Below are 12368 nucleotides of genomic sequence, written 5' to 3' on the forward strand. Positions count from 1 at the left end.
GTATCATATTGTTTTTCCATTCCATCTCACTGTTTTATTAGGTCCCAGAAGCCATAAGAAAGTGCCAGCGAGCTGGAATTACAGTCCGCATGGTCACCGGGGACAACATCAATACAGCTCGTGCCATTGCCATAAAGTGTGGAATCCTTCATCCCGGAGAAGACTTCCTCTGTATTGAGGGAAAGGAGTTCAACCGGAGGATCCGTAATGAGAAGGGAGACGTAAGTCATGCAAAATGGGACAGACATTATTGTATAAAAATAATTACAAAATGGACGATAATGAACCCCATTATTTGTCTTGCATTGGGCTGCCCCTCACATTTCCCCTCTTTTTTTGAATGGGAGAAATGATACTGTCCCTGAAACTGCATGCCTGTAATGTTAAATGCCAAAAAAATCCTAGCAGGATAGTTTTAAACCTTACATTTGTTTTAGTTGCCATTATTGTGTTCATTCATTTGGGACACCAGACTATGATTTGGCGTTAAGCCTTGTGCTTGTGCACTCCCTCATCCTGCTCCTTCTTTCCCATGCACATTTTACACTTCTCCTATAACAGAAGCCACAGTTTACTGTTGCAACTGAACTGGCTGCCTTTGGTTCACATGCTCTCTCCAAATCAGGATTGCAAGCCAGGATCAACCATCGTTTTCAATCCTGGTTTAAAGAATTTGTGCTGATCTCCATTTGCCAGGTCAGATGTCCAACTGTAGTTTCCACAAAAGCAGGAGTAACTGATGTGAGGGGAAAAGGGGTACATGCAAACACAAAGTTCATTCATGTAATGCCAAACCATGGTGAAACAATTCACTGAGAAACAAGTACTTTTTGGTCTGAGTCACAGGTACAAAGAAGCAAATTCAGAGAATCTCTGAAAATAAACTAAGCTAAAAAGATCTGCAGCATTGGAATGCTCAGATATGGTTTAATGCATACAGTGGGGGAAGGCTAGCATTACTCCTCTCACCACGTTCTCAAGTGATGCTCCTGCTCTGGCCTCCAGATATGAGTGCTTCTATAATTATGTGACTTCCCATTGCATTCATTGAAGTGGAAGAACTAACCATTAAATATGGGGCAGTATCCAATGCTGCCTGTCTACACGTAGGGTCCACCAGTGCTTCCATTCCATGAGCAGCCAACCCCACTGTTTCCATTGCACAATGGAGATTTTGCGCTTCTGGGGGCAAGAGGCCCTGAAACAAGCAAAAACACTTGTTTCTAGAATGAGGAAATTGGTGAAGCTCCCTTATGGGATACTGCCCGTGATATCATGGATAGGTCTCTGTTGTGCTGACTCCTTAGTTTCCCCAATTTGATAAGTGGACTGGTGAGCATTATTTTTGTTGTGAGCAGGCATCATATGGTTCACTTGAGCCTCAGATAAAGCCCAGTATCTTCACTTACAGTTACTAGCCCTGATGGTTTTGTGCTATCTCCAGTATTCCAGGAAGTAAGCCTGTGTGCACCAGTTGCCGAGGAACATGGGTGGGAGGGTGCTGTTGCACCATGTCCTGCTTGTTCATCCCTGGCCAATGGCTGGTTGGCCACTGTGTAAACAGAGTGCTGGACTAGATGGACCCTTGGTCTGATCCAGCATCAGGGCTCTTCTGATGTTCTTACAGACCTATACTTGTATACTCTCCCATTGGGTTAAATGGAGCTTATTCCCAAGACCAGGTGTATAGAATTGTAGTGCACTACTGATTTTCGAAATTATAATTTCAACGTGGCCAGTTCTTGTCTACTCATTATGCAATCATTTGTGTTTAGTGAGCTTACTAAATGTTGGTTTCATTTATAAAAGAGGTGATGGTTCAGAAGGTTCCATCATTATTGATCAGAATGGAAGTATATTTGCAAAGGCATTGAAAGCAATGTGAGATCATAAAAATAATATGACAGCTTTACTCAGGTGCAAATGTCAAGCATATTGATTTGATTGTGGGGTGGGGGGATAGCACCTGAGAATGGGAGTAAAGCATAGTTAAGGATGAGACCAGCAAAAAACGCTTGGGAGCCTTGCAGTCGTTAAAGTTCTGGGGGAAATAATAAGGATGCCTTAAAGCGATATTTGTTCCAACATTCACTGGAACGCAGAAAGGTTTCTGAAAGGCTGACAATGGATCATCGTTATTATTTTCAGATTGAGCAGGAACGCATTGACAAGATCTGGCCAAAACTTCGTGTCCTTGCTCGTTCGTCTCCTACAGATAAGCACACTTTGGTAAAAGGTAAATGCGTACAGCACCTCTGTCTCACCCATATCCTCATCGTATCCTTCGATGGTGACTCATGTTGTCATTTAAATAATTTGATTTGTTACTACGTATAGACACACTTTGGTAAAAAGTGCAAATTACCTTTTCCAAGAAGGCTTTTCTTAACCTCTTAGTCCTAAACTCTAACTGAAATGAAGGTAAAGGATGTGTATTGCATTATGCATTTTACTATCTAGTTACCTCTGCCTCTGGTTTCCCCCTTTCCCTTTGTTCTGGAAAGCATGCATGGTACAGCTCTAGGTGCTAGCCTTTCCTACCTTCCTGTAAATATATAGGTGGCTCCAATTCCACTCAGGTGGGGGGTGGGTTAAGACTTTCCCCCACCCAAGTTTACATGAAGTTCTACACACTCCATCGATCTTACACCCTTGTTTACCTTGCCCCAAGGCGGTGGGGGGATTTTGAAGAACAGGTGGTTACAAGGGAAAGGCTTAATCCCCCCCCTTGCTCTGGAATGCTGCACTCCTGATGTCAAACGGGGCCATATGCACTTATAAGAGAGTAGAAAAAGCTAGCATGCATAGCTCAACTATGGGTGCTTCATTTGTCCCTTACAATTACCAGTGATAAGTATAATGTGTGGCCTCATTTCTTTGTGCAAACTACAAGGCACAAATTGTTTGCTGTAAAATGGTGCATACTAAGCTCTACCACAGATATGTTCATAAAAGCCTGATATTAACCTTGTTCTAATGTCAGAAGTTCTGTTGAAGTGTCTGTGCTGGCACTACCTTTCAGAATTAGAGTAAGTAGTCATATAATCAACTTTGAAAACATGTTCTTGAAATTAAACCTTTTGGTGTCTTCTAAACCTAAATAAAGGATATAGAAGGGGATGAACACTTTGGTAGAGGAAATGCAGTCAACAGAGTTGGGAATAGTAAACACTGGGACCTAAACAAGATTGATTGCTTTGCAATATAGGATTCTGACAGAAATAAAGCAGCCCTGAATATCTTATATAACTACAGTTAGAGCTGTAGTGAGGACACAAGAGCAGGGAGCTGGTGTGTGTGTCTGTGTGTGTGTGAATAGCCAGTGTAGTGGAAGGGAAAAAAAATTCTTTGCTTGGGAGCGTTTTTAACTTTGATGTTTCTCAAGTCCCTTCGAAGTTATAAAAAAAATATCTGAAACATTTACAAGTTTTGACTGAATGTGTGTTTCCCTGCTGTTTGAAGGACAAATTGGACTCTCATCTTCGATGCATCAAAAGTGCTCTAGGGCAAGTAAAATAAAATGAAAAAATCACAAAGCAAACTTTTTATATACATTGAATGTTTAATGATATACAGTTGCCAGAGGGAAGGAGCTTTTCAAATTTAGCACACCACATTTCTTGCCAATATAAGGACTCTTCTATTTATTGTGAAAGTGTTTACTTTTCATTGCCCTTTGGGAGGTGGTGGTGGTTTTGGGTAGTTAGCAAATAAGAAAACTCTTTACCGTTTTGAATTAATTAAATATTGAAAATGTCACCTAGTCCCAAGAGTATCTTTAAAAGTAGTATTTCACCTTTGCTATTGGATTTAGATATCTGTAATCTGTATGAACACCCTGAGGATCCCGATCAATGTGAATAAGATTTTGCCTGCAATATAACCTTCATATACATAAATGTTGACATATAAGCAGCACTTTGATTGATTGATTTGAACTTCCTTGTTGCCGCTGTTATTGTTATTATATGAATCTTTGGGGAGCTGTTTTGCGTCCTCCAATAAATTACAGCCTCATATTATGGGTGTGAGCCCCTCAGGTGCTTCGATATGTCAGCTCATGTGATCAGTTATCATATAATGATTGATCATTACAATCTATGATATGATGCTAGTATGAGACATCAAAAGCCTGTTAAAACTGGCATGAAGGGCCTAAAGATGAAGCTGTCCCTTTTAAAGGGAAGCTCCAACTGACAGCTTGCTATTCAACAGCTTTTCACAATAAGTAAACAATAACCTTGGCATGTTTTTAAAATTTAAATGACTGCAACTGACATTTAGAAATTTGTCTTTTTGATTGGGCTTGGCAATAATTATACTCCGTTCTCCCTTTTACTTCTTCACAGAGTCTACTTTCCTAGCCTAATCTCACTTACACTTTGATGCCCTCTGGTGGCCATCTTTCAGTATACTTCCTAAAGATATTATTTGCAAGAATGACAAAGAAATAAATAAAGTTTGTTTGAAAGACAACATCAATCTAAATAGCTGTATTTATCTGTATTCAAAACTGAAAACTTAAATATTAGTCTTTGGGTATCTTTTCAAACTTTTTTTTTTTTTTTTTAGAGTTACGGTTAATACTTAGCTTCAGTGGCATTTTAAGCACTATAAGTGACATGGTTTTTGTCCAGATGACTTACACCTTAGGAATAATGGACAGGGCAAAGTTGAAGGAAGACCAAAAGCTTGATAAGGAAGTACTAAGAAGAAATAGGGTAGCATATTTGAGTTGTGAGTGAATACAGTACTGTAAATGAAAAGGAGAGAAGATGTAGTTAGAACGTGTATGTAATAGCTTAGAAGGTTGGATCATAGATGTGCATAAATTGCAAGGATTGTAAAGAAATCATCCATCTAAGAAAATACTTCTGTCCATGTGGATGAATGAATAATAGCATGAGACGATGAAATCCAATTCTGTAAACTCCTGAGCTTAAAATGCATTGCAATATTTTGCAGGTATTATTGACAGCACTCAAGTGGAGCAGAGACAGGTTGTAGCAGTGACTGGCGATGGAACTAACGATGGACCGGCGCTTAAGAAAGCCGATGTGGGCTTTGCAATGGTATATCTCAGAACACGTTCCTTTTTAATACAGTATCTGTTTCGATTTGGGGGATCGAAATAGTACGCCTGGGAGCGGAATGAAATATTGCCCGAAACTCCCTTTGTCACTTTTTTTGGGGGGGGGGGATTGTTAACTGCCATTGTTTCCCCAATCTGCTGTTGCTTTGGTGCTATATTATATTATATTATATTATATGCCATATTTTCTACTGGGAACAGAGACTACTGGGTAACAGAGATATAGGCAATTCCACCCAACTGGGATCAGGTGGTGAATGTACTTTAAAAATATGCCCCTTTGATGAGGAAATGTAATGTCAAAAGCATATTTTGAGATTTCGCTTGAATTTTATATTTACCAAATTACAAACTGTGGTTGAAACAATTTCCAAAATCAGTTTGCTATCCAGCGTGGAAAGATGAGCTAAAAGCCTCCTAAATTAGTTTCACAGTTCTTTGGATCCTGGCTGCATTTTATTTATCAACAGCCATTTTAAGGCATTCTGAAAGTACTATTCCTTGTTGAATCATTATGTCTTATTCTAGAACATTAGTCTTGTTATCTCTTCTCCATTTTCCAGGGCATTGCAGGAACAGATGTGGCAAAGGAAGCCTCAGATATTATCCTAACAGATGACAATTTCAGTAGTATTGTGAAAGCTGTAATGTGGGGCCGAAACGTCTATGACAGCATCTCCAAGTTCCTGCAGTTCCAGCTCACAGTAAACGTGGTGGCCGTGATTGTTGCTTTCACTGGGGCTTGCATTACCCAGGTAAGGATTGAGTGTGGGGGGAATGGATATATCCCATCAGAGAGCTTCGGCTATTGGGCGGTATAAAAATGTAATAAATAAATAAATAAATAAATAAATGTAATAAATAAATAAATAAAAAATCATCAGATCCAGAGAAGAGAATCCCACCTCAAATGTGGTTGCATTCTCTGCATTGGGAAGTTCTTACGGATTCTACCTAACCTAAGGACCCTTTCCAGATTGTACGTCGCCAAATATGCCCCTGAGCTGAGCTTTGTTAATGGGATTGAGATGGACAAATATTACTTGTTTTGAATCTGTTCTTTCCCCCATGCCCACACAGTCCAATTTATGTATATTAGCCATCGCAACACTAAAGGTGTTATGTCGTTGCAGTTAAAGCAGTCCGTTGTATTTTGCTGCACATATCAGGCAGAAGACTTCTTGTCACAAAAAAAGGCACAAGGCTGTGTCTACGATTAGGTTCCCAGCATGTTCAAAATAGCTCAAAAGGAAAACATATGTGACAGCTGTCACTCAGGACCATACAAGCACCAACGGGCAGCATTTTTAAATCTTGCACTCATGGGAGGAGGTAGCAACCCATGCAACAGTATTAATGCTGGCTGTTATATTGGGGCTGGAGACATTTTAAATATTTATTTATTTTGTGAACTGCTCTCTGGGCGGTTCACAAAAATTCATATCCCAAGTCCATAACGGTTACAGCTTTGCATCTGAGTTAGGACCCTTACACTTGATCTTATGCATGGGCTGTGAAACACAGAAAGAAAGCAATATATTTTCCTTTGGTATTACTTCGAGGAATCAATAATCACTTACTAGAGTTACTATTGAGATTGCTGGTATAATCAGTTACTTTAATATTCCTAAAAAAGCTGTGTTCGTACCTGGTGATCGAACCAAAAGTCAGGAAAAAAGCGATTAGGAAAGTTTCCATCATAAAAGAACTGCTTATATTCCTCTTTTGAAATGATTTGTTCTCATTTGTCAGTTGTATTTATTTTCTGTGTTATAAAAAACATGAAACGTGGTAACATGGGTTTTTAAAAGTAGCATGACCATGTATATGAGACCACATTGAATATGGAAGCGTGATATAATACACAGGATGGCACATCGGTGAACATGGCATATGTCTTCACATAGCATCTACTGTTCACTCTGGTGCAACAGGAAAATTCAGCCTCTGCAAGCAAAATCATGAATAAGTCATTGGGTATACTGTAAAGAATAAGTTTACCTTGTCATCATGATATGGCTAAGTGAAACCTGAGGCTGTCTCTATTAGAAGCCACAAAGGTGAAACTCCTCCCAAATTACTCTTCTAAATTTTTCAAGGTGTTCAAAGGTTATAACTATTTATTTCTTCATGGGCCTTGGCTCAGTTGCAGAGCTATGGTTCATCTGAGCAGTGAAAACTCAAGCTACAGCTGAATGGAAGTAGAGATGAGGAAAATTCTATTCATAGTCCATACAACTTTCCCAGTCTGCAGCATTTCTTTGTAGCACAAAGAAGAGAGACACGGCAGACCGAGTTTTGAGGGTTCCTGGAAGCACAGCAGGTCATGGGATGCATAATACCAAATTGACTCTCCTCTTGTACTTAGCCCTTGAGATAGAAATATTGAAGAGAAGACAAGAGGCTGCATGTCCTTGCCTCTGCCCTATGGAAAGTTTCAAAGTGTACTGACATAATGTTTTTGTTCAATCATTTAACAAGCTTGGGCCTGATTCCAGCATGTGGGAGGGGATCAGCACAGGGCCTTCTTCCCTTTCTCCCCGTTTGGGCCTTGGCTCTGTGTACACTGTAGTGTGTCAGGCATTGCTTCCAATGGGGGGGAGTGTCCATGTATGCCTCCCATATATGCATCCAGCCATCTCTTTGTGCCTTAGGGCCCAGGATAATTTACTTGGAAGACTAGGAAGCAACTGAAGAAAGGGGCAGGGGGAGAAATTGACCTCTGTTGAGCTTTTTCTGATCCCTTTCTGCATATGCAGTTGTGCCTTCTCTTTGGGACTGGGACTGGGAAGTGTGTGTGAATGAATTCTGCTTCTAAAAATTGGAAGAATTGAATGATGGAGTAGAGTAAATATATGATGCAATAACTTTTTGCTGTTTGATTAACAGTGCTGTGCCGTGCACTTTTTGTTTGCAGAATTCTTTCAGAGAAGCAGTACACGTTTATTGTTGGTGTTTATTTTCTGTCATTCTCTGATTACTTGGGGACTGGAAGAGGGTATCTAGTAATATAATAACACAGAGGGTGGCATCCACAGCTGTGATTCCACTGATGGAACTGCTTCTGTCAGTGGAATGGAGAGAACGGCGATTCCCCCCTCTGTGCAAACCCACTCACCCCAAGCAGCCTCAAAACCAGCTTTGGAGGGCTGGGAAACCCTCTGGAGCAGGTTTTTGGGCAGAATGGAGGGCTGCAGTGGGAGGGGAAGACATTCCCATCACATCAGCAGATTCCACTAGCGCAATTCTTGACATTAAGATATTCTGTTATTTAACTGATATCTAAAATAAATATTGCCAAAAATACTAAGCCCGTATAAAGTGTCATTGACCATCTGTTAGCGTTTGAGAAATCCGCTCTGTCTAGTTTTTTTCTTTCTTTTTACGGGTTTACCGAACTCACAGCTCTTGAACCCAATTTGCAGTCAGAAGTCCATACATTCCCAAGCCTCTTTTTTTAAAAAAATATTTTTATTTTCTACAATACGTAAACATACACCATTACAATTAAAGAAAACAACATACTACATAAATGTTGAACAACATTAATATCATATCTATATAACATAATCAAACTTAACATAGAAGTGCACCCCCCACCTCGGGATCTCATTCCTGATTCCAAAATCTCATACTTTCTTCTGCTGGTGGTTTCCCACTTCCCTTAGAAAACACAAATATTAGGAACTGTTTCCAGATTCCTTCAAAATCATTTGTTTTAGCTATACCTTTCTCAGTTTAATATTACAAGTCAATTTATCATTAATAGCTATATCCCATACTTCTTTGTACCATTCTTCAATACAATAATCCCCTTGAATCTTCCAGTTCCTAGTTACAATCAATCTTGCTGCAGTCAGCAAATTCGTTATCAATTCCTTAATTTCTTTTTTACATTTTAAATCTTCAAATAGTGACAGTAATGCAACTTTTGGTGTTCGTTCTATCTTCATTCCCACAATTTCTTCAATCTCCAAAAACACCATCTTCCACAATTTTTGTGCATATTTGCATTCCCACAACATATGTAAATACGTTCCTTTTCCCCCACATCCTCTCCAACAATTTGCTGAGTGCTGATTATTTATCTTATTTAATCTAACCGGGGTTAGGTACCACCTCCATATAATTTTAAAGTAATTCTCTTTTATTCTCACTGACATATTTCTCAACGCTCTTTGTTTCTATAGTCCCTCCCAGCTCTGTTGTCCTATTTGTACATTCAAATCTGTCTCCCAAACCATTTTCCCTGAACTATCCATCGACCCTTTCTCTAACAATATTCTATATATTTCACTCATTAACCCTTTTGACACTGTTCTTTTTCCCTTATCATTTTCTTTTTTAACTATTAATTCCTCAAACTTCGTCAGCTCTCTACAATCTCCATTTTCTCTTACCCACTTTTTGGTCCACTGTTCTAATTGCCAATAATTTAACCAAGTTAATTTTTTATCTTTTAAAACCTCTTCCAAATCCTCTCTTGTATTCATTTCTCTTAACCATTCCCTTAATTTCATTTTATTTTTTTCTATTAGAACTTTACTTAATCTACTCTTTAATTCCTCCGGGAAATTCTTTAGCATTATTACCGGTGATAAAGGGGAGCTGCTCGAGAGCAACTCCCCTTTATATTTACTCCAAATTTCCCAGTGAAACCTCAAGAGCAGATTACCTATACTTTCAGCCCATTTTTTCCTCCTTCCCTAAAGAATACATTTTCCAACTTCATATTACTTGTAGTTTTATCCTCCATCCAATCTAAATCTCCTACTCCTATAATTGCTTCCACAATATGTCTTAACCTATTAGCTACATAATATAGGTTAATATTTGGGAGACCCAATCCTCCCTTTTTTGACTTAAATGCCATTTATTCTTATTTACCCTCGCTTTCTTGTCCCCATTACAATAATTGTTTATGATATTTTGCCAACTTTTTATCTCTAATTCTGAAATTTTTATTGGTAACATCCTAAACACAAAGTTAATCTTTGCTAAAATCTTCATTTTTATTAATGCTATTCTTCCAAACCAGGATAAATTTAATCTTTTATATTTTTCCAATTTTACTAAAATCTCTTTTTTAAGCTATTTAAATTCTCCTTCTCTAAACTCTCTAAATTTTTTGTAATTTTAATTCCCAAGTATCTAATCTGTTCTTTGACTCTCATTTCTATTCCATTTCCTTCCCATTCCTTCTCTTCCTTTTTAGTATAATTAAATAACATCATCTCTGATTTGGACCAATTTATTCTTAACCCAGTAATTTCCTCAAATTCTCTCAATTGCTGTTTAATTCTTTCCATCTTTCTTATTGGATTTTTAATAGTTAGCAAAGTATCATCCGGAAACATATTCAATTTTATTTTTTTAATACCACCTATTCCTTCTATCTCCCCATCATCTCTTATTGCATTCGCCAATAATTCCATAACCATTACAAACAGGACAGGCGAGAGTGGACATCCTTGTCTTGTCCCTCTGGCTAGTCGTATCTTATCTGTAACTCCGTCGTTCACTACCACTACGGCTGTATTTTGAGAGTATAACTGTTCTATTATAGCTTTAAATTTATTTCCAAATCCCATTTTATTTAAAACCATCTTTAATGCCTGCCAGCTCACACAATCGAAAGCCTTAAAAATATCCAGTGCCAAAATTCCCGCTTTAATCTTAGACTTTTTTATCACCTGTATTACATTTAAAACTCTTCCCACTAAATTATGCATTTGTCTACCTGCTACCAAATCCACATTGGTCTTCCCCTATATATTCAGCTATAAATTTATTTAACCGTTTTGCTAAAATAGTTGAAATTTTTTTAGCATCTTGATTTATTAGTGAAATAGGTCTATATGAATCAGGGACAGTCAAATCCTTATCTGGTTTTGGAATTAAAATTATCAATGAATGTTCCCATGATTCTGGTGTCCTCTCTCCTTCCAATATGGTGTTATACAACTTCAGTAATTTTGGTACTAAAAAAGTTTTTAAAACTTTATAATATTCCGGTCCTAAACCGTCTACCCCAGGTGATTTACCAACTTTCAAATTCTCAATTACCTCTTCAATTTCTCTTTGAGGTATTACCTTCTCCTTTAACTCTTTATGTTCTATTTTTATTCCCTTCTTTATATACTTTTCTATATAAACTTCCAACTTCTTTTTTTTTTTTTGAGTATCCTTTTCCATATAGAATTCTTGATAAAATTCTTGAAATTTTTTTTATTTTACCCTTCATTATATGACAATAATTCCCTTGCTTATCTTTCAATATTCCTATCCCATTCCTAGCTTTTTCCTTTTGTGTGAGTCTGGCTAGCAATCTAGAATTTTTATTACTATTTCCAAAGTACTCTCTTTTCATATAAATTAATTTTTTCTGAACTTCCTCTAAATTTATATTCTCTAATTCTTTCTTCTTTGCTTGTATTTCTATTAATTTATGTTTATTTTAAATTGCCAATAATCTTTCTCCAAATTCTTTATCTCTTCCTCCAACTTTTCCTGCGCTGCAACCTGTTGCCTCCTTAAATTACACATTTCTCTAATACAAATCCCTCTTGCTACTGCCTTCATGGTGTCCCAAACAACTGCCCTTGCCGTTCCTCCCTTTTCATTGATTTCCCAAGTCTCTGACAGTTCCCTCTGCATTTTTTCTACTACTTTGTTATATTTCAATATTTTTGTATTCATTTTCCACCTAAACGCTTCTTTATAGTTCTTCCTAACTGTAAACTCTAAACTTAGCAATGCGTGATCTGTTACCTTAATTACCCCCGTTTCCATTTTACAGACCTTAGTTGCAAACTCTTGTGAAACAAAAATATGATCTATCCTAGAATATGTATGATGAACTGGAGAATAATATGAGAACCCAGGATTCGCCCCACTAAGTAAACGCCAACAATCCACAAAATCTTTTTCTTTTACCAATTTATTCAATATAGTAATATTATTTCTCTTTTCTGCACTAGTGGGGTTTGACCTGTCCAATCTATTATCCATAACCATATTAAAATCTCCAGCTGAAATAACATATCCCTCCTCAAACTCTTCTATTTCTTTAAATAATTCTATATAAAACTCTGTGTCCCTCATTAGGGGCATAAACGTTAACTAATGTATATGCTTTGCCTTCAGTTTGACCCTTTATCATAAGATACCTACCATTATCATCCTTTTTTATAGTGTCTAAAATAAATCCACTTCTTTTTGAAATCAATATAGCCACTCCATTTTTTTTAAAGTCCCCAGTGACTTTTCATAATAA

At 37.6% G+C, this 12368-nt stretch overlaps 1 protein-coding gene across 7 annotated transcripts in view; it reads left to right on the forward strand.

Annotated features, from left to right (window-relative positions):
• Positions 1-12368, forward strand: part of ATP2B2 (ATPase plasma membrane Ca2+ transporting 2) — a 254320-nt gene that overhangs the window by 209891 nt on the left and 32061 nt on the right. For all 7 annotated transcript variants that reach the window (XM_063121200.1, XM_063121201.1, XM_063121197.1 and 4 more), the window contains 4 exons: positions 42-221; positions 2149-2236; positions 4966-5072; positions 5656-5847. In XM_063121200.1, the coding sequence (XP_062977270.1) occupies positions 42-221; positions 2149-2236; positions 4966-5072; positions 5656-5847 (567 nt within the window). The remainder of the gene's footprint in view (positions 1-41; positions 222-2148; positions 2237-4965; positions 5073-5655; positions 5848-12368) is intronic.

This window comes from Elgaria multicarinata, chromosome 3 (genome assembly GCF_023053635.1).
Source record: "Elgaria multicarinata webbii isolate HBS135686 ecotype San Diego chromosome 3, rElgMul1.1.pri, whole genome shotgun sequence".
NCBI classification, from domain to species: domain Eukaryota; kingdom Metazoa; phylum Chordata; class Lepidosauria; order Squamata; family Anguidae; genus Elgaria; species Elgaria multicarinata.